Genomic DNA, 23381 nt, shown 5'->3' with positions numbered 1-23381 from the left:
TAGCACCGATGTCCTCAAAAGTCTCCGCACCATGCGATCCACATCACCATCTGAAAGGCTCATGGAGAAATGAGAGGAGAGAGCAGGAGATCAAGATGGAGGATCTTAACATCGGAGAAACCGGTTCCAGTTCTGGGGACCGGCTCCGAACTTGAAACACCAACAGTTCTGATACTGAAGGATCTGAGGTGGATGGTTTCTCAGGCCTGACAGGTTTTGGGTACGATGTGGAAATTTTTGATAACTTTTTTGTCGGCTCCGAATAAGGTTCTGAAGATGTGGAAGAAGATCTTTTTCCTGATTTCTCAGATTTTGAATAAGGGGAAGAGGTCTGTTTTGTAGGACTCTGATGACCAGCTCCTATGGTTTCTGAAAAGGAAATCATTAACAACCCCCTTAGAATTAACTTAGTTTTCCTTTCAAGAAGAACTCTGTAATTGAAAGAATGGCAAATCGCACAAGATTCTTGTAGATGTACTGCTCCAAGGCAGTGCATACACACAGTATGACCATCAGTCATAGACATTTTCTGACTACACATAGAACAATTTTGAACCCGGGGGTTTGGCATTTTTCGTCTGTTTTGACATATTAATAGCCAACAAACAAAACTCACTATACATATAACAAAACACTAAGGGAAAGCCCACTAATTTAAATGGAATAAGCAGCCCTCTAATTAAAATGAGCTAGCTCAGTGGATGGAGAAAACACCAAAAAGTATTTTTTTTTTTAATAAGCTTACTAAACAGAAAAATATGTAAAGCACACACCAGGGAAAAACCCTATAACTTAAACATGCTGAGCAGCCCTTCAACTTAAACGAGCTAGCTTAGGTGATAAAACAATCCACCAAATAAAACAAACAGTTACTCAAGCAAGGTACTTAACAAGAGTAATGCACACAAAAAGGGAAAAGACTCTGTAATTTAAATGGGTCAAGCAGCCCTCTAACTTAAACAAGGTAGCTTAATCAAGGAAAAAAGAAGAATTCTCAAATATGCATACACAAAGGAAAAAGACACTATCTAAACCGGGCTATAGATAGCTTTCTAAGTAAATATCTAAGTTACTTAAGTATAACATACACTAATTTAAACAGCTCAAAACAACGAGCTTAAGAAAATTATTTTGAACACACGCTTAGGAAAACCGGGATAGGGTAGATATATAGGCCTTGAGAATAATGACGGCCAACACTCAAACAGCAGGAAAAAACAAGCACAGCCAAAGTTGTTAACCAAGGTTAACCAATTTAACTAATTTAAACTACTACTAACTACTTCCAAGAGAACACAATTGAAAAAAATCACTTTGCCAGAGCCAGTGTGAAGTACCCGATCTTCTTTAGTGGCAGACGAGATCTGGGGAATTCCTTAGGGCATCATGGAATAGGGTGTAAGCCATGAGTTAGTTGAAGACCTCGAGCTTTTATAAAAGGCTGGGTTTCGAACCCAACCAGTACAGAATGAAGACGAGATAGGACAACATCACATCAAATGACTCCACAAACATTCAAACAAGTAACTTGAATCTCCACTAGCAAATAAAAGAAAACATACTACAGAAACATATTTATTCATCAGCACTCTGTACTAATCTTCCGTCACATACAAAACACACTTGCTTCCATTAAGGCAACTCAAAACAAATGGGTGGACAGCCATAAATTCATCCCTGGCCTGGCCTGTTTTTTTTTTCTCCTGGAAGTAGAAAGAAACCTATTAGTGTGGGTATTATCACAGTTACTGAGGTCTATGGACAGACTGCCTTGTAAACTCTGAATTTATGCATTTCCAAAACATAACAGATAAAAATAACAGTGGAATGATATTTACAAATAGAAAGTGGCGATGGCACACAACAATTTGATAGATGGCTTAAAACGCCATACATTTAAAGTGTTATAATTCTGCACAAGAATCAACTGTTTAAAAAGGCGGAGGAAATATTCTGCATTAACACATACTCACAAAACATACATAATTTACTAAATACAAAATTAAAATAAAAAAAATAACTATAAGTGTAGTAGTAAGGCACTTGGAGGGTGCATGATACAGCTATTCCTGCATGCTCTGGACCTGCAGTACACTTGCCAATTTGGGCATGTGGTAATACTTACACCAAGCACACCTCCTCCTACCTTTTTGCATGTCAGACATCACATTTAATGGACTACGCAGCAGGTATATAAAACTGAGCAGCAGATTACACTAATGCTGCAAGAACAGTCACGAGTGGAGTGGGTAATAAAGAAATTAACGTGCATTTGTGAAACAATTTGTGTCAATCAGCTGGTGAATCCTCGCAAGTGGACATCAGCCACTTTTGATAGCAAGTGTGCTTTTGTCAGCCTGATGTTTATGCATGTGGAAAGCGAGACTAGAGCATACTCTCTTCTTCCTGCTGGTGTATTTGATAGTGGTGGAAGAAAATGTACTTGTAGCTGATACGAATGAAGGAGGGTAATGACTGAAACTTGACCTTTGACGACGGTTGAGTTGGTATCTCCGGCAAAAAGTTTCACAAACTCCATTTATTTTTTCATTAATAAAAGGAGAAATTTCGCAAGAAAAACACTATAAACAATGCATGTTCAGCTTATCAAAAGTAAAACTGTTGTAACAGTATAACCCTCCACTTTGAGGAAAATGATTGTGGCCTTCAAGTATACCTCATTTTTGAGGAGCGATCCTCATTTGGGGTCTTTAAAAGTTCTTGTCCCTCGAAGTTCTACATCGAGAGAATGTCACACATTTAATGTTAGCATTTTTAACTGATATCAGTAGTAAATAGAACTGAATTATACAATTTCATTAAAAGAACTACTCTACAAGTAAAAATACCACTTTTTAACTATCCTACGAGCTTCAGTAAATCAGCCACTAGTAAGTGTGTTATTCTAACATACTTGGCGTTTGCGATATCTAACGACACAGCCAACCAGATCACGACCGTAAAAAGCAGCAAGTCTATACATAAAGGAGTTCTCACTCGAAGAGCCTTTAGCATACACTACTTCGTTGACTCTCTGATGTGACATCACAACAGTAATCGCGTACATAATGGCGTCGCCCTTGTGTGCCTTTCTGGGCTGCAGAAGTTCTTATCTCCGGGTGTTTTCTGTGTTAATGACTAAGGATCTTTTACGCCCCACATTTGTACGTGGCTGTGAAAGGGTTCCCAGTAGATCGTACGTGGTCAGCACCCCCATAAGGTGTAAGTATGTAGTTCAGTGTCTGTGACCGCACAACGGTAACTTAACCCATACGACAGTATCTTTGGTTTGATGCATGCATATAGAGTACTAATTTTATAATATAATTGTTTTGCTGCATAATGTTTTTGCAGTGACTACTCGCTTCGTGTCTTTAATTTATATTATTTTGTAATATAGTCATACTTTATCAGAGGAGCTTTGCCCCCGCCCGTACTTTGGTATTTAGTAGCTGTTAGGAATTATTGAACCACTTTTGCTCGAAGTTCGGCATTTCTCTCAACTGTCCAATTTTTCGCCTTATAATTTTTGTCTGTTCCTCATAAAATTTGTGATTTTCTAGATTTTTGTGGCAAAGCAGTGAGTACTGAATGTAGTAAATAATGACGGGCATTTGCGTTTGACTTCATATCCTTCAGAAAATGAATGGTAACACAAGACCTTTTATTTTAGCAACTTTCTAAGTTGATAAAAGCAATATTTAAAACTTGTACCTATTTTGGAACTTCGTGACCCGTTATTTTTGGCTCTATCTGGATGTTTTGTGCTAAGAGGTTGGGAGCTATGGCCCGAAATAAAGAGGCAACTGCTGTACTTTTTCATTGTAATTTAACGTGGATAGAATAATGAATGTTGGAATTTAAACTGTACTTTCTCTCACTATACATTGTTTTGGCAGCACAGTAAACAGACCCATGTACACTGTGTTTTATCTAAGGCGCTGCCGTTTTTTCCCCTCCTTTACCCGAGCATTCATAAAGAATCGCAAAGTGTAGGATCTGCCTGGGTTGCAAATCATAGAAGTAGAAAAAAATATTACAATTAAAAGAAACATAAGTAAACATGTACTACCAGTAACTGTACAGAACAGTTAAAATGGAGCATAAAGACAAACTGTGCAAGTAGCCTGTATAGTACTTGTCTCTGGTGTGATTTGAACTAGGCAAAATGGAGCATAAAGACAAACATACCTCTCAAGTGTACCTCATTTGGGGGTCTTAGAAAGTTCACGTTCCACGAAGTTCCTCAAAGTTCCACATTGGAAGACTCTGTCACATATTCAGTGTTAGGAATTTTTTTAAGTGAAATCCATTGTAAATAGAAATGATTCATATTAATTCATTAAAAGATCTTCTTTATAAGTAAACCCAGCATATTTTAACCATCCTATGACCTTCCTATTTGAAGTTGTTAGTAAACCAATAGTTTGTGTTCCACATTTTGCCCATTTGTTCCACATTATGAGGGCTAGTGTTCCTCATTTTGGAGATGAAAGGTTGAGAGCTATGAAGACAAACTGTGTGCAAGTAGTGAGTATAATACTTGTCTCTGTCGCTGATTTGAACTAAGCATTCTTTTGCATATTGCTAAAAGTTTCATTTGTACAGCTTCATAAACTTGAAGCCATTAAACATTCTACTGAGTACATTAAGTATGCTGTTACAGGCTCTCTTCTTTTGAGATAGCCAGACCCTTAAAGCAGACACTACATGTGCACATGGATTGCAGTGTGCACTGTAAAGGCATTTTCTTTTATCCCTCTTCTTTGTAATACCTGATCTATTAATTAGTGTAACTAGCAATATTTAGACGGGCAGGCCAGTTACGCCTAGTTGAACAACGAGCCACAATGTATATCCTTCCTTCCTTCCTTGCCAAAAGCTGGCTCTGTTCTTCCCCAACATAAGGTTAAACTATATCCATAATTGTGAATAAATACCTGTTCATACCTTGCACCTTCATACTCTCGCTTCTTCACTCACTTCCTTACTTTTTTCAGTTTAACTCCCCTGGCTTTCTCTCCAAATATAGGTTCATACTAGGCTATCTGCCTTAGGGCATTTATAAGCCTAGCCAGAATGTGTTTGGCTTTCGCCACCCATTTTAAATTTATTTTGCTATGCCCTTTTTCGAGGTTAGTATACTGTGCCTCTGTCTAACAGTGACACAGAAGTAGATACCCGGGGTACACCTACGATCTCCCATCCACTCATCAAGATTCCTCTTGAAGAGAGTCAATGAGGGACTCTGCCTAACCTGGACTGGGATTTTATTCCAGAGTGAAGGGAGCATCTGGGTTATGAATCTGTCCCTCCAGCATGTCCTATTTATTTCAGTGCTGAGGCTCAAGTCTCTCGAGCACGTAGCTCGATGGGATTTGGATTTTCTGAGGTGCAGCATGTCCATTAATTCCGGGTTGGACATGGCTTTATACGTCAGGCACAGATCGCCTCTGAACAGGCGGTATGCCACTGAGTAGAGCTGGAGTTTCTTTAACCGGGCAGCATATGGCATCTGTTTGAGCCCTTTGGTCCTCTTGGTGAGGTACTTTTGGGGTCTTTCCAGTTGCTGCAGGTGTCTGGTAAGGTACATCCCAAAAGGGGCATTGTACTCAATTATGGGCCTGATGAGGGATGAGTAAAGAGGCACGATGACCTCCCCTAATCTAGATGTGAATCCCTTCATGATTAGGTGGGCTGTATAAAATGTTTTTCTAACCACTTTGGCCACGTGGTTGTCAAATGAGAGATTGCTGTCAACTTGGGTCCCCAGGTCCCTAATTACTTCTTCTGTACTTAATGGATTACCACCTATGTGGTAATTTGTGGGCACTTTGTTTTTGCCAAAGGGGATGACTATACACTTTTTGGCATTTAGCTTGAGGCCATGGCTCTGGCACCAGTTGTCTGTTTCTATGAGGCCCTTTTGGAGGATGCTTGTGTCTGCTGGAGAGTCGATTATGGCGCCCAGTTTGCAGTCATCTGCGAACTTGGTCAGCCCCAGTCCTTCAGTGTTGGCCTGTACCTCCGAGAAATATATACCGAACAAGAGAGGTCCCAGGACTGAGCCTTGTGGGACACCAGTTGTAACTGGTTTGGAGTCTGACATGGCTCCAGCAATTCTAACCATGTGGGTTCTGTCCTTGAGCCACTTTGCAATCCATCTAGAGTGACATAGGGGTTTATATTTAAGCTGGTGAGCTTATCTATAATGCCCGAGTGGGGTATTGTATCGAAGGCTTTTGCGAGGTCCAGGTAGGCTGTGTGGACCACCTTCCCCTCGTCAATGGCCTTGGTGACTGTTTCAAAGAAATCAACCAGGTTTAAAAGGCAGGATCTGCCCTTAACAAAGCCGAACTGGGTAGGATCCAGTGTTTGTAGGTCCCCAATATCTTTATTTATGAGGTCCATGATGATCCTTTCCATAGCTTTGCAGACCAAGCTAGTCAGGCTTATGGGGCGATAGTTTCCAGGATCCGTTGAGGCACCACCTTTATGGAGAGGGACCACTGTTGCTGTACGCCACTCTTTGGGCACATATCCTGTAGTAAGGCTGAGATTGAACAGTAGTTTTATGTTTGGGTTTAGCTCTTCTTGGAGTTCATGTAGGACGCAGCCCTGGACACCATCTGGTCCCATTGATGCTGTGTTTTTTGCTTTGGAGAGGGCGGCTCTTACCTGAGCATCTGAGATGTCAGGGGGGCAGCACTCTGCTGGGATAGATATTTGACCTTTTGGTGGGGAGGGGGGGGGGAGAAGTTTGCGCTGAACCTGTCAGCTAGGATGTTGGCAATGTCTGTGGGTTCGGTGTATTTTTTGTCATTTTGGACTAATTCTGAGCATATCTGGGAATTCCAACCCAGGTTCTTAACATAACTAAAGAAAGCCTTGTGATTATCCTTAGTGTCCTGTGCAATTTTTCTCTCTAAGCTGGCCTTAGACAATTTTATGTGTGCCCGTAGTTTGTTGCTAATACTGATCAGTGATGCCTTCCCTTTTTGGGATTTTGCTGTATCATTTAGTAGCTTCCTCCTTCTATTGTATAGTTTGTTTATGGCTGGGGTCCACCAGACAGGACGTCTGCCTTTGGAGGATTGGGTCTTGGTTTTATTTGGGATCGCATGATCCATGCATTCCTGAAGGTGTTCATAGAATGCGTTTATAAAGGATTCTGCGGTCTGGGCCGTATTTTCCACAGGCCCGGGGGCTTTGAAGGATTCCACCTCAGTTTTGAGGAGTGTGAAATTTGCTTCAGAGGAGTTTTTCACTGTGGTTTTCTGGGCAGGGGGTGGGGTCGGGATGTGAATATCCAGTGAGATTAGTTTATGGTCTGATCTTACCAGTTAGGGATACACTTCTGGTCTGGAGCATAGAGTCCCCATGTTGGTGATGATCAGGTCCAGTATGTTTTCCCCTCTTGTGGGAGTGGTAACAAGTTGTTCCATAGCATTTGAGTTTATAAATTCTAGGAACCTTTGGGCTAGGGTGTTGGAGCTAGAGTAATGCTCCCAGTCTATGTTTGGGTAGTTGAAGTCGCCCAATATAATGGTGTTTGGAGAGACCTTCATATTTTCCAGTGTTCTCAGGAAGGCCGAGTGGGGTTCCTGGGTTTGGGAGGGTGGTCTGTAGCAGGCTATAAACTGGAAGGCAGTTTTACCCACTGTTAGTTGCACATGGATAGTCTCTGATGCTTCGTGCTTTGCCACCAACCTGGAGGTGTGGGTATCTTTGATGAATATCGATACTCCCCCTACGTTTGTGGTTCGGTCCAAGTTTTGGGTCCGAAAAGCATGGTATGAGGTATAACCTGGTAGTGCTGGGGTGCTCTCAGGAGCCCTGAACCAGGTTTCTGTTACTGCACAGATATCGATGTTCTCCATGCTAAGGAGAGTTTCGAGTGCGTGCATCTTGAAGTTTAGACTTCTGGCGTTGAGTAGCATTACTCTTAGTTTCTTATCCCTTGTGATACCTATGGAGGTTGGTTTGTCTTTTGAGCCTTACCTAAAAAAGGCACTATGGAGGTAGCAAGAGCCTTTGCCAATATCCGAAAGCCCAGGGGTGACAGGTGCAAGCCGTCCCTAGCGAAGCATCGTGGCTTGTCGAGCATATCATCCCAAGCTGACAGGCATTGGATCCCCTTTGAATGACACCAGTACTTGAGACAATTGTTGAAATTGATCATCTTGTCTTCATATTGTGGCATCATTCTTGGTGAGGGTAAGATGCTACTCAAGGTCAGGGTCATACCGGCCTGGGCTACATGCTCAGAGAGCTCCTTTATGTCTCTTTTCATGTAGTCCAGGGAGGTACGTCTCTGGTCATTCACACCAGCATGGACAATGACTGAGTCATATTTGTACTTGCCTTGGAGTGACCTGAGTGCTTGTGTTATGTGGCGGATCCTAGCGCCCGACAGGCTGCTCACCGTGACCCTCTCCTTGTTCAGCCTGGTGAGTGGGACGTCAGTGTGCCTGACGATACTCGCTTATTACAAGTGTATCAGGTGTGTTGTTTAGTCTTAAGGGCTGTGACTGTTTGGCACACTGGCTTTGTGAGATATGTGTTGCATGTGTTTTGTTTTGGGGTAGCGGCTGCTTGGGTGTCTGCTTTGGAGGTCTCTGCTGCTTCGGCAGATCTTTATTTAGAGCCTCCAAGTATGTTTTTGTGTGATTATGTGTTTGGTTTGCTGTTGTGGTAGGTCTATGTGAGACTGGAATTGTAGTGAGTGTGGTTTCCTTCGCCTCCTGACTGGTTATGCCAGTACTGAGTTGAGAGAGCTTAGCCTCCAGTTTGGCTATATGGTTGCATCTCTCACATGTGTTGGAATTTGTTGGGAGGAGGAGAGGGTTGTCTGTGTACATGAGGCAGTTGTAACATTGCCTCAAGATTCCCAGATTCACCAGCTGGACCAGAGAGAAGATTGACAACTGACCTTTGGACATGCTAGAATAATATTGGGAATTCCTTAATAATTGAAAACCAGGGCCAGTGGTGAGTGAGGGTGTAGTGCTGTTAATTTTTAGTGCTGACTTATATAATTGCTTTAGTGAGCAAGTGCCAGGTAACTTAAGTGCAATGTGTTACAGGTAACTTAAATGCAAAAACAACAAACAGTAACTTTCTTTCAAGTGAAACAAGGAAATAAGTACAGTAAGCAATGCAGATATCACTAGTGATCCACAGAAGCGCTGAGAAGCCACGTATTAGGTGGATTTAGCGTTCCAGAGAAATAACAAGCAAACAAACAACAAGCATATAAACAAAGCTAGATTCAGCAGGCCTGGATCTAGTCTATGCTACAGCAAACAAGGTGTACCAATTTCAGTAAGATACAGTTCAAATATTCAGGCACTATAAACCTTTAACCAGAAATTCCCAGCTCAGAAGGGCAGAGTCCAGCCTCTCCTCCCACAAGAGTACAGACCACGAACCCTCTTAATGTAAAATAACTGGCCTGAAAGCCCAAGTGCTTAAACCAGAACTAATACACTTTAAGAATAACAGACACTGGGCTCTCAATCAGCAGTTCCCAACTTAGAAGGATGAAAGCTACCTGTCCTGCCACCTCAGTGCATGCCACAAACCTTCCTAATGTAAAACAACTGGTCTGAAGCCCAAATGCTTAATCCAAAAGACTTAGAATGATAGCTACACTTTAATCCAGTTACTACCAAGCAGTAATAAATACAATTGAATACCTTAGAGAATGCCTGGATTAGTGCTCAAGTTACACAAACAAAGCTAGATCCAGCAGGCCCGAATCCAGTCTATGCCACAACAAACAAGGCGCACCAACTTCAGTAAGAAGCAGTTCAGATATGCATGCACTATAAGCCTTCAACCAGAAATTCCCAGCTCAGAAGGGCAGAGTCCAGCCTCTCCTCCCACAAGAGTGCAGACCACGAACCCTCTTAATGTAAAATAACTGGCCTGAAAGCCCAAGTGCTTAAACCAGAATTAATACACTTTTAGAATAACAGACACTGAGCCCTCAATCAGCAGTTCCCAACCTAGAAGGATGTAAGCTACCTGTTCTGCCACTACAGTGCAGACCACAAACCCTCTCGGTGCAAAACAACTGGTCCGAAGCCCAAGTGTTTAAACCAAAAGGCTTAGAATGAGTTACTCCAAGCAGTAATAAATACAATTGAGTACTTTTAAGATGATGCAAAAGTAAAAAAAAGTAGGTAGAAACACAAGTACAGTAAAAGCAGATGAAATTTTTTCATCTGCCCTGCATATACCTACATATTTCATATACCTTGCACCTGCTTGTCTTTTACTTTGTATTGCAGTTCCAGTTTGTATTATACTAACTTACCTTTAATTTATCTAAGTTGGCTAAAAATTCTCTAAATATTGACTTGTTGTCATATCACTTGTAACTATTTTTAACCAATGTCTTCATATTCTAATTTGGTATAATTATTTAAACGTTTGGCACTTGGCAAAACTCCAGCACTGCATCAGCTTCTGTCTCACTAAACTGAATTAGATTATCTCAATTCCAGTACACAAGACCACTGTATAAATAAATAAAAAAAAAAAGTCTGGTCATCAATAATTCTATATTTAGACTCACTGATTGTCCTGTCACTGGCTGGGCAAAGAGAGGGTGATGGTGAGTCGTGTATTTCAGGTGCCAGGATTTCTGATGTCTCAAGGGCCATTAAGACCTTTTCACCTAACAAATATGACAAAGGCAGTGCAGGTGGATAAGTAAGCTTACTGTAAGTAGATGTTTGAATGGACACTGCTGCAGTAGAATAAGCTATATAGTTTATATCGTGCATAGGATAAAACAGCTGTTCAGCTTCCAAAGTTTTAGGGAATTTTCCATGCACCCAGGCAGAAGGCGAAAACTGAGATGACTAAAAAGAGCAGTTTGGGTGCCGACCATTCATATCAACTGTGAGAGGGAGGCTGAGCCCTGAGAGGAAATTGTTAGGAACAACAAAAAATGTCCACAGCCCAGTGTTAAAAAAAAAACAAAACAAGAGAGGGACTTTAGGGATAAAATAAGTATTGGTTCTCAAGGAAACCCTGCCTCTATAGAAAATGAGATAAGGTTGACTTAAAAAAGGTTGCAACTCTTAATACTCTTGCTGGCTGCTCTGACCTCTGCAAGAAAAGTGTTTTCCAGGTTAAGAACATCAACTCAGCCAAATGAGCTGGTTCAAATGAAGCAAGTGTTAGCATCTCCAATACAAAATTGAGTTCCCAAGGAGGAGCCACCTGTATTCTCAGAGCTCTCATGCAAAACCCCTTTCAAAACTATTTTGACATGAGAATTCTTTGAAAGAGGAGATCCATGGGCAGACATGTTCATAGATTCATAGGTTAGTACTAAGCTAACTGTCCTTGTGAGCCATTTTAAGCCTAGCCAGTTATCTCTTGTGAGACTCAAGCTGTGCACCTTGTGTTTGTAAGGCAAACACCTTAACCATTAGTGGTCAACAAGATAGATAAGACAGAGGAGGAAAATAGGCCATAGGAAAGTTAACTCCTAAAAATATTGCCCAGCCAGACCGCACTAGCCCTGAGTGGGTGCCAGCTATGTTTTTGGCACCAACTAGAAAACCTTTCCATCTGATAATGTATGATTTTCTAGTAGCAGGCTTTGTCTCCATTAGTACCTGTTGTATGTCCTTTGTAAACAGATGCACAAAGGGTGTCAAGACCCCATCATCCAGGCAGTCATTTGAAGTTGTTTGGGGTTGGGATGCAAGCACCACTGTTCATGTGTGAGTAAATCCTGTCTGTGTAAGCTTGAGGTAATTGCCTCTGGCCAATTCCAAAAGAAAGGAGAATCACTGTTGTGTGGGCAAGAAGGGAGTTAGCACAATGATCTTGGTGGGATTTCTTCTGAATCACCATGGCGTGTCCTGGATATCACTGGAAATGGTGGAAAAGCATACAGGAACATTTTGGCTAAGGAAAAGAAAAAGCATCAGTCTTCCAGGCCTTCTTGCATGTAGTCCTGGAACTGAATTTTGCCAGCTGATTGCTAATTGAGGAAGCAAAAGGGTCTTTTTGGACAACTCCCAACAAGGGTTGGGAGAGTGGCCTAATGGTTAAGGTGTTTGTCTTACAAACACAAGGTGTAGGGTTTGAGTCTCACAAGGGATAATTGGCTAAGCTTAAAATGGCTTGCAAGGGCAGTTAGCTTAGTACTAATCTATGAACCTATGAACTCCCCACAGATGGATCAAATGTTGGAAGACCCGCTAATCTAGTTTCTATTCCTGAGGGTTTGTCTTTGTCCTGCTGAGCTTGTATGCCACAGTTTTGCTCTGATGGAAAGTAGGAAGCCTTTGACTGATATTGTGCTGTAAAGCTATATCTCATGCTAACCTGGCTAGTCTGCTTGGGGGATTAGACCTCTGGTATTTGCAACAACTTTAAATTACCTTGGTCCCCAGCACCTAATTCAAGAGCTGAGTGTGTTGATAAGGTCAAGCATCTGTTTTACATTTATGTCCTTGTGTTTGTCTCTTGTCCTAAGATAACTTGCAGTTTTATTTCCCCCTTGACACTGCTCCCCAAACAAAGTCCAAAGCATCTGTGGTAACTGCTTAGGAGCAGGAGGGGAGACCTGGATTCAGGGATATTTGAAGACTCCACCAAGTGATTTTTGTTCTGTCAAGTCTCAGAACGGGAACCTGAAAAGGTAATTGTGTTTGGTACTGGGACCAAAAAGACTACAGATAACATTGGAGTCCTGCTAGAGATATTGTGAGAATCCTAGATGCCATGAGACACAAAATTCTGAGGTATTCCCTCACAATGACAGACATCTAACCCCTGGAATAGATCTAAAATATAGATGCATTTTTCCTGTGTAAGAAAAGCTGTTTGTATTGATGTGCCTAGCACTCACTGCAGGAACACAATCCTGTGTGGAGTCAAAGACTTTTGAATGTCCTCTGGAATGTTGGCCTAAATAGGAGATTTCTCTCCCAAAGTGAAAGATTCCTGGCACTCTGAAGAATACTTTGCAAAGGTAAGAAATTTGTGTAGATAGTCTGTAGTGTGCACTGTGCTCTGTTGGAGCCCAAAGTGTCTAGCTCCAGTAAATGTTCACAAAGGGTAAGGCAGAGAACTGATAATGTGATCGAGACCTGCACAACCTTAAGAAATGTCTGAAATCTGGATGGGTAGGAATGTAAGGATTCTATATTATTTTAAATATAACAATCTCAAAAGAGGAAGAAGGGGTGAAAGATTGTGTTGTGTAGTGAAAAGAACCGGTCTCCATGCATTTTCTTTCTTTGGCACAGGGAACATTTTTGAATAAAACCTTCCCCACAAGGAAGGAAGAACTGTTTCTATTACTCTTAGAAAGCATGTACTGTAGGACAGGAGGGAACAAAGGAGTTTGGTCTTGTGGATGTGGAATAATTTCCTGTAAAGGAGGGATTTTTTTCCACTGCCATCCATATCACAGCAGAATCAGCCACTGTGAACCCACTTGTCTCAAAATCTATTGTCCTAGAGAAAGACAGTAAAACTTTCTGGAACAGATAAGGGAATGACAAGTTTACTTGCCTAGTCATTTTGACTTATTTGACTGCCCTTTGTTTTAAGGGTGGGGGCTGTTGCTTTCTTTTTAGAACTTGACTGCCATAATTTTCCAAATACCTGCTTACCAGCATTTTGCTTAGACTGTTTTGTTTCTTGCCAAAACTGGATGATGGAGCAGAAAACCCCCTGGAAAATTTAGAGAAGGATAGCTGAAAAATCTTCAAGATTCCCTGTATTAACTTGTCTACCTTATCACAGTTTTTGATGACTTCTGCAGCAGAGGGACAAAAAAGTAAATCCCTTTCTAAAGGTTTTACATCCTATGTAAGGTTTTGAGAACACAGCCAGGCAAACCTGCTAGACACAGTGCCAGTGACAACAGTCCTGGATATAGTATCTACAGAATCATAAACAGACTTAAAACACAGCAGTGACCTGAGATGTAGAAGGCACTAAACCACATAAAGCAGATTTTTTTTCCTCACAGAAAGGAACTGCAGCTAAACATTCCTCAGTCAGGATAAAAAATAACATACGAGATAGACAATTCAAAACAAAATTCTGAATTAACTCATTCACTTCAGATTACCTCATTCCAGTGGAGGTCAGGAATTTTGCACTGTAAGTTCCAATGGGCAGAGCCTAAGACATTTGACAACATCAAATTATGTCATCACATTGCAAACAAATGTTCATATCTCTGGAACCAGGGCAGCCACAGTGGTGCAGCGGTTAGCATTGTTGCCTCACAGCAAGAGGTTATGTGGTTCGATCCTCTGCTGGGGTGCCTTCTGTGCGGAGTCTGTATGTCCTCCCTGTGGTTGCTTGGATTTCCTCCGAGTGCTCCGGTTTTCTCCCACATCCCAAAGACATGCTGTAGGTGGATTGGACACTCTAAATTGGCCCTAGGCATGAGTGTGTGCATGTGCCTTCCTTGGAAGATTGGGCACCAGGCTGGCAACTCGACACTGTAAAACTCTGCTCCCAATCATGAGCGGACAGGTGATCTGCTGTGGTGACCCTTAACCGGGCAAAACTGAAAGAAGTTCATATCTCTAGAATCGTAGGGTTTTTGAAAGAAGTATAAATGTCAAACCCTTCAGCAGAAACTTGTTATGGTGGTATTCTTTAGGCTCTAGGTAGGCCGCGGTGGTGCAGCTGTTAGCATTGTCACCTCATAGCAAGAGGTTTTCCGGTTCGATTCTCGGCTGGAGCGCCTTCTGTGTGAAGTCTGCATGTCCTCCCTGCAGTCGAGTGATGCTTAAAGGCATGCAGGTAGGTGCATGCGTGAATGGGTGTGCCTTCTTTGAAGGTTGGGCATTGGGCTGGCACCTCGGCACCGTAAAATTCCACTGCTAATCATAAGCGGACTGGAGTTCCGCTGTGGCGACCCCCTAACTGGGAAAGCCAAAATACATTAGTTTATTCTTTAGGTTCTAGGTGTCGTACTGAATTTTCAGTCCCAGTAAATACTGTAACTATTACATTTGTAATATTTTGGAAACTTGTAATATCTCTGCAACAACTCAAGTTATACACATACTGTTGGTAGCATTTTATTCACCTAGCTGAGAGCTTTCATATGATGCTGAGAAGTTCTGTGTTACTTGTTTGTTGAAATATTTAGAAAATGTGAAAATTGTATCTATATAAATTTAATATCATAAAAACAAGTTAATATCAATTTACCTGCAGTAGACAGAGGTCCAATATTAATACGTTTGAGTTTGCCATTGTGTAAGCTTTAAGATGAAGTATTGTACATAGCATGGTTTGAAATTATTGATGCAAATATGAACATGCAATATTTGATGCCTAGAGGCATCGGTAACTGTTAACTGCGGATGCACCTTGGAGGTGTCACTTGGATGTAATGAAAGTTAAAATTGCAGAAGCATACACTTTCAGTTTTTCTTGCCCTAACCAGTCAGGAGCACAAGGAAATATGATAAAGTAGTTCTGGTGGCTAAAGCCACTATGGGAAGCTTATGTCCTCCTAGGGAAAGAGGATATAAGGGGGAAGGAGGGAGGGGAAACCAGGACTGCAACAGTGAATGCACTCTAACATCTACATTTATGGTAAGTGTACACAACTGTACTATGTTCTTCATGTTTCACTGTTGCAGTCATCACCTGTGGGAGGATTCCCAAAGCTGAGGAGAGGGGTGGAAGGATTAGTTAGAACCCTAGGCTTGGGTCAGCAAGCCCTGCAGAACTGCAGAGGCAAACCCTGCCCTAGCCTTGGAGAAAAGAGGTAGGTGGTAATGCTTTGTGGACAAAAGTTCAGGTGGCAGCTTCCAAGATGTCCTTGGTGGGCATTTCCTCTGAGGAATGCTGTGGAAGTGGAGGCTGCCCTAGTGGAATGGGTATGAATAGACTTTGGGGAGTGGTTTCCCATGTCTGTAGCAGAAATGCATACAGTGTGATATCCATTTGGAAATGGTTTGTTTGGAAATGGGCTTCCCCTCTGCCCCTGGGGAAAAGCTGACAAGAAGCTGGTCTGTTTTTCTGAAGGGTTTAGTACGGTCCAGGTAGTATCTGAGTTGTCTGTGCATGTCTAGGGAGTGCAGAATTCTTTTCCCTTGCTTTGAAGGTTTGGAAAGAAGGTGGGTAGATGTATGGCCTGGTTGAGGATCCCATCAGATACCACTTTGGGCATAAAGGAGGGGTTAGTTCTCGGAGAGACCATGTCTGCATGGAAAATGGTGAAGGGCTCAATGGCCATGAGTGCTTGAAGTTCTGAAACCCTTCTGGCTGAGGTGATAGCTAGTAGGATTCTGCTGAAGCAGCAGGTTCAAATGGTGGTATGGTCAGTTTTTCTAAAATATAATTCAGATCCCAGGCTGGCGTAGGTGGCCTTCTGGGAGGCTTGATATTAGAAGGCCCTCTGAGGAATTGCTTAATCAAAGGATGTGAGAAGAGGGGCTGGTTTGTATCGAAATGGGCTGAAATTGCTGAGTCATGGATTTTAATAGAAGAGAAGGAGAGGCCAGTATTGAGTAACTCTGCTAGATAGTCCAGGATAAGAGGGATAGAAGTTTGAGAGGTACCACCCCCTTTGGACTGGCTCCAGGAGCAGAATCTTTTCCGTTTCCCTGCGTAGGATTTTCTGGTGCTGGGCCTTCTGGCCTCTGTGGAGGTCTAGGATCTTTTTGCGTAACAGGGACCCCTTGTTTGCTTTAAAAGTATTAGCCATGCTGACAGTTTGAGTCTGCAAGTCTGAGTGCAGCATCCCCCCCACCACCACTTGGGTCAAAAGGTCTGGGATCAGGAGAAGCTGCCTGGGAGGCTGTAATGTCAGGCTTTGCAGTAAGGGGTACCAAAGCTGTCTGGGCCAATCTGGAGCAATGAGGATGGCCTTTAGTCTCTCCTCCCTTATCTTGATCAGTACGTTGGGAATAAGAGGCAGAGGAGGGAATGTGTACACAAAGAGGGAGTTCCAGGGGAAGGTCAAGGCATCCACCTTCCATGCTAGGTGGAGAAATTCTGTGGTATAAAAATTTTTCAGCTGGTGGTTGAGGTGCGAGGCAAAGGGATCCACCTCTGGAATTCCCCACTCCTGAATGACTTGCAAAAAGTTTTTTCTGTGGAGCTGCCATTCGTGGGGGGGGGGGGGTCCAGTAAGTTTCTGCTTAGGTGGTCTGCCAGGGTGGTGCTGATCCCTGGTAGGTACTGGGTAATTAGGTGTAATCCCATGGAGGAGGCTGTTGGCCAGAGGTTCATAGCTAGCAGAAAACCACAAACTAGTGACCCAAAATAAAGCAAAACAACGTTTATTGTTCCTCTGACATCTTGGCTGATGCCTTCTCCTTTGGTTTTCTACTACTTGCTTTTTCTTTGTGGTTTGAGGTTCATAGCTAGCCTGCACAGAGGGCAAGATTGGGTCCCTCCCTGTTTGTTGATGTACCACATTACTGTGGTGGTGTCTGTTTTGATAAGGAAACCCCCTGGCCTGAGATGGGGTTTGAAGGATGTCTGAGTTTTTTGTACTGCCATCATTTCCTTCTGATTGTGTAAGGGAAGGTGCTGGTCATCCCAAAGACCTTGGGTGCACCTGCCTGCTAGGTGAGTTCCCCAAACAATGTCTGAGGTGTCTGTGGTGATGGTCTGGCCAGTAGGGCGGAGGATGAAGACAAGACCCTTGTTCTTGGCACAGGCCCCTGCCCACCAGAGAAACTCTGCCCTTATACCTGGGATCAGAGACAGAGAGGTCTCTAGAGGCTGAGAGTGCTGACACCAAAGATTCTTTAGATACCACTGAAGTTTCCTCATGTGAAACCTTGCCAGAAGAATTAGAAGGATGCAAGACACCATGTACCCCAAGGCTTGCAGGAACTTCCTCGCAGTGAGGTGACTTATGGAAGCCAGCTGGGTAAAGTAGAGAGGCAGGAAGCTCTGTTTTTCTGGGGATAGGAAGGCCATTTGGGATGCTGTGTCCAGCAGTGCTCCCAAAAAAATGATCTTCCTGGAGGGTGTTTGCTTTGATTTCTTCTTGTTGATGGTGAACCCTAGGGAAGTTTGGAGGGTTTTGATATTGGAGGGTCCTGGAGCAGCTTTTCTTTGCACTCTGCCTGAATGAGGCAGTCATCCAGATAAGGGTAAATCTGTACATTTCTCTGTCTGCAAAATGCCATGGCTGGGGCTAAGCATTTGTTGAATACTCTGGGTGCAGTAGATAAGCCAACGGGTCGCACAGAGAACTGAAAGTGTTTTGAGCCTGCTCTGAAGCTCAGGAATTTCCTGCAGGATTCCGTTATGGAGATGTGGAGGTAGGCATCTTTTATGTCTAGGTTCACTAACCTGGCATTTTTGTCAGTATAGGCAGTAGCTGCTGCAGAGTTAGCATTTTGAATCTGGGGGCCACCAGGGAGGTGTTCAGAATGGATAGATCCAGGATGGGGCGCCAGGTGCTCTCATTTCTGGGAACAAGGAATAGTCTGGAATAAAAGCCTTTGACTGTTTGATCTGAGGGGACAGGTTCTTCTGCCCTGTGGGATATAACAGTTTGGACCTGTTTCAGTGTCTCTGCTCACTGATTTGGAGGCAAGTCTGGGTACCCTCTTGAAATTGGGAGTTTGTTGAAAGAGAATTTGTATCCCTGAAAAATGATCTTTAAGACCCATTGGTCTTGTTACAGAAAGCCAATTTTCTTTGCAGAGGGAGAGCCTTCCTCCTAGCTTTTGGTGAGTGAAAAGAGGGCAGAGGGGGTAGAGGGAGTCCTTGGGAGTTTTTGCCATAAAAGGATGGCTTTGAACTCCCTGCCTTTGGGGTAGAAGTGGTCCATTGTTTGGTTCTCTGCTGCCCCTGGGTTAGGTGCCTGGATTGTCTGTCCCTGTGGGGCTTACCTTGGCCCTGTCTGCTAGGTGCAGGGAAGGACCAGTGCTTAGAGGGAAAGTTCCTGCTGAACCTGGAGGTTGAACCTGAAAAAAAAAATCTTTTACTGTTTGCATAAATTTTTTGTCTTCCATCTTTTTAAGCACCTGTTCTATTTTTACTCCAAACAAGTGGTCCTTATCCAGGGGTGCATCAATTGGTTTAGACTTGACATGATTAGGGAGAGGTTGTTCCTTCAACTATGCATGTCTCCTAATGACAGATCCTGACACTGCTGCCCCGCTTGAGGCTTCTAGGGCATCATATCCACAGTGTAATGAGTGTTTGGCCACTTGACAAGTAGAGTACAGTAAATCTGCTAACTCTTTCGAATTGGCACAGTTAGGAAATGTTTTCATAGTACTAAAGTGTGTTGTTGATATTTTAACATATGGAACTGACAGTTGAGTGCTCTGATAGCTAAAGTTGCAGAGGTGTATACTTTTTTACCCAATCTGTCCTTGTCAGAAGGAATAGGATTCTTGGCAGAAGTTGTCTAAGCTCCTTTAGGTCCCTGAGTAATGACCTCTGGGTCTGCAGCAGGATTTCTGTATGGGTATTTGTGAGAATCCTGTACTCTGTAATACCTGTCTGGTTTATTGGGAGCAGGTGGGAGGGCATCGGGGGCTAAGCTGGATTCATGGAAAATATTCTCCACCACTTCTAAAATAGGGGGGGGGGGGTGGTGGCCAGGGGTCTGTGCTGGGGCAGGTCCAGAAGCTCTCCAAGTCTTTCCGTAGACATGGGGAAATTCTGAGATTCCCATGGGAAATGTTCCCCGAGGGTGTAAAGGGTTTCCCTAAAGGAAAGGTTTTCCGGTGGGGAGGCAGAAGGAATAGATTCCTCTGCATCTGAATCCTCATAAATAGTCAGAGGTGGTTGTTCCTCTTCAAAATCTGAATAGTCAGATTCCTCAGAATCCTGTTCCTGTCATAATTTCTGGCAAAGGGTCTCTTCCTTTTAGAAGTTGTAGCCTGACTAACCCTGATAAGGGAGATGAGATCCTCTGCCATTTTAAGCATCTGTGCTTGGGGTAGTGGAGCAGGAGAAAGATGGTGGCTAGAGGCAGATTTCCTAGGAGTGGCCTGGCTTCTAGGCCTAAGAGTATCCATCGGTCTGAGAGAAACTGTAGTTGGATGAGAAGACATCAGTTTTTGTCTAGATTCGGTAGTGCGAGAAGCCTCCTTGGAAGGCAGTGCCTGAGTCACGGCAATGGACCCAACCGAGGCAGAGACAACCAAAGGCTCGTAAGACTAAGATTTCTGCGGCATACTGGACTCCGAAAGGGTCTCTGTAAGGTCTGTGTAGATATTGAATCTGGCATCAGGAACTGCGAAAGTACCTCACTGAATTCCGGAAAACTGACCTGCTTAGCGGTAGAGTTGTCAGAAGGCTTAGCCTTGTGTGGTCTCTCTATCTTTATCTCTTGAGTTTTTTTGGAATGTCCATGGATTGTTGGCTGATGGACGTCCTTTCGGAATGCAAAGACAAAAATACCTGTCTACAATAAGAGCTCTACGGCGAATGGTTCTCTCATTAAAGAGGGCACAGAACCGGCAATGGGGGACGTCTTGTTCTGGGCCTAAGCAAGTGATGCAGTATGAATGGAAGTCTCTGTGTGGGATCTGCTTTCCACAGGCGAGACAGTTGACTTTTTCAAACATTGGTTAGTGCAAGGAAAAAAGGGTACCCCAACAGGGTACTTGGCTTTAGACATTTTCAGCTGAAATTCAAACTCTGGTAGCAACCAACTGGCACTCTTGCAAACTGCTTCTGCTATGGGCTCCACGGCAAGAAAGACTGATGTAATGCTGTTGGCTGCCTTGCTTTATAGCACTGATTACCTGATGTCAGACTACAGGCAACAGCAGCCGACGCAGAAAAACATTGATTCTGATATTCAGGCCGGCCGAGAGCTACCACAGCAGGGATAACCCACCGGTGATGACTGTAACAGTGAAACTCTATATAACATCATAGGTTCACTTGGAGGGCATTTTAAGCTTAGGCAGTTTCCCTTTTGGTGCTTGAATTAACATTTCCTGATTGGTCTTGCCTATCCCATGGCTAATAATTGTACATTAGCCCTAGTGAGAATAATTGTGATCATACCATAGATAATTTGAGGGGAGCCACATAAGGGATGCAGCATTTAGGAACTGCCGCTGTCCATTAGTGGCATGGGGGGGGGGGCATCCTGGAGTACATTTTCTATTGCCCATCCTTGGATCCAAGTTGCATTTGAATATGGACAGGGATGAGCTTTGTTATACTTGAATGGATAGTCTGTTCTGGAACATTGGTAGCTTCCAAGATATATATCCATCTCTCCACAACATTCAGTATTTCTGATGCTATTTGATTTGCTGATGGTTCATTAGCTTCATCAGTATTGGGTCAGAGGATGCCTTGCATGCCAGTCTCAGGTCACCTCTAAGCACTCTGTAGGATACTGAATATAGTGATAAATCTTTGAGGCGGTCCATGCAAGACCTGTTGGTTAGAACTTGTCCTTTTTAGTAAGATATCTCTGTGGGTATTCCAATTGTTGCATGGGTCTGGACAGATACATGCCAAAGTGGACATTATACATAATGATTGACCTAAGAAGGCTTTGTAAAGGGAGACAGTAACATCTCTAGATCTAATCACAATTTGTTTATAAGCTGTGCAGTATAGAAAGACTTGATGACTCTGGGTATATGTTGGTCAAAAGTTAGGTCACTGTACACACAAGTTCCCAAATGCCAAACATCTGGGTCAGTTCTCAGGGGGGGTGTTGTCAGTTTTGGGAGTTCTCTGGAGTAGATGACTTCGCAAAGGATGTCTAGTTTCAATTCATGATTCTGACACCAGTTATTATTTGGGACAAACCTTCCTGCATGATCGTCAAGTCCATTTGGGGATTTGGTAACTGCTCCTAACTTGCAGTCATCTCATACTTAGTCGAAAGAAGCCCTTTGGTATTTCCTTTTACTTTTGAGATGTATATGCCAAATACAAAAAGTCTCAGCACTGAACCCTGGGGGACAGCTCTCTTTCTAGAGGTAACTTCCCCTATTTTGATGATCTGCATCCTATGAGCAAGATGACAAACTAGCTAGTGATGCAAGTGTTTTCTCCTAGATTATTCATCTTTTGTACTACATTCCAGTAGGGGATTGTGTCAAAAGGTTTTGCCAGATCAAGGTAATGTGGTGAACTGTTTTACCTTCATCCATTTCTGGTGACATTTCTGGTGACAACATTAAAGTTTAAAATTTGCCCATGTTTTTGAGCCTTTCACACTTTCTCCCGACCTCTTGTCCTAAGAGGTTGAGAGCTCAGAGCAATGTTTGATTGTCCCTGGTTTTGTCATTTTTGGTCTGTTCCTAGTGTTATTTTTCTTGCAAGTTTATGAGGATTACAAAACTTAAATAATGATGATGCTAGAGTTTCAGACTTCTAGACTTCATCGCCTTCAGAAAATGCAGGCTAATGCAAAACCTGTTATAGCAAGAAAGCATACAAGAACAATGTTGCATTTAAATTCCGTCCCCGATTCTGGACTTTTCATCTTTATCCTGACTCATTAAGATTTTGGCTGTATCCCTTGAGCTAGAGGTTTTGAAGTTTAAATAAGAACTGTGAGCAAAAGCTTCAAGCTCGACCTGTTGCATTTTTTTTGTTCAATTAAATAAAAATAAGCAGGCCAACAAAAGCTGGACAAATTGAAAAATTACTAATAAATAATCTAATTGAAGGCCTAAAGTCGGGCAAGAAGCTTTTAATATTTTTTTTATAAGCAGAATAAAAATCGCACAGTATTTTTTTATTCTTTTAAATAAATGTTTTTGGTATGACTAAAAATCTTAAAACTGGGGCCAACTTGCATAAATGAAAAAAAAAAAGAGTTAAGGCAAGGAAGAAACTGTATTAACTTCTGAAAACACAGTAACAGCATTATTCCAGCTTCTTGCCTGCATTGTCTTATTTTATCATTATAGTCATTATTTTTACTGTTACTTCATAAGTGACTGCTCAGAATGTACCTGGGTGGGCTACTGCCACTTCAGTTGAGGTCCACTATCCATGGGACTGCACTGACACAGTCAACAATATGACTGTTATCAGTTATTAAATAACAGTTCACTATCAGAAGCTGGAATGAAACGATGAAGTGTCTGTTTAAAAAAATTGCTTTCTTTCCTTTAATGTCAAACACAGAACGAAAGTGCTTATTTTTTCTTTTTTTTTTAAACTTCATTGTTTCATTCCAACTTCTGATCTAGTTAACAGTGCAAAATACCAGAGCTGGATCATGGTTAAATAGGGCCCTAGGCAGGCAATAGATTGGGCCCCCCCAGAGTAGCCCCTCCTGCAGCAACCCCTTACCTCTCCAGCAGCAGCCCCCTCCTCAGCCACTCCAGTGTTCCATTACTTGGCTATTTCTCCTCTGTTACTATAAAAACTGTTCAAACCTGTCAGCATGCATACTGTTTTCT

At 42.6% G+C, this 23381-nt stretch overlaps 1 protein-coding gene across 1 annotated transcript in view; it reads left to right on the top strand.

Annotated features, from left to right (window-relative positions):
• The first annotated feature begins 2635 nt into the window (after positions 1 to 2635).
• SPRYD4 (SPRY domain containing 4) overlaps positions 2636 to 23381 on the top strand; it is a 131141-nt gene continuing 110395 nt past the window's right edge. Inside the window, exon 1 of the mRNA XM_044083662.1 lies at positions 2636 to 3222. Within this exon, the coding sequence (XP_043939597.1) occupies positions 3069 to 3222 (154 nt within the window). The 5' untranslated portion in view covers positions 2636 to 3068. The remainder of the gene's footprint in view (positions 3223 to 23381) is intronic.

Source organism: Protopterus annectens, chromosome 9.part0, assembly GCF_019279795.1.
Source record: "Protopterus annectens isolate FY-2018-M chromosome 9.part0, PAN1.0, whole genome shotgun sequence".
NCBI lineage: Eukaryota > Metazoa > Chordata > Ceratodontiformes > Protopteridae > Protopterus > Protopterus annectens.
Note: the sequence above shows the minus strand (reverse complement) of the source record. Positions and strands in the feature narration are given on the sequence as shown.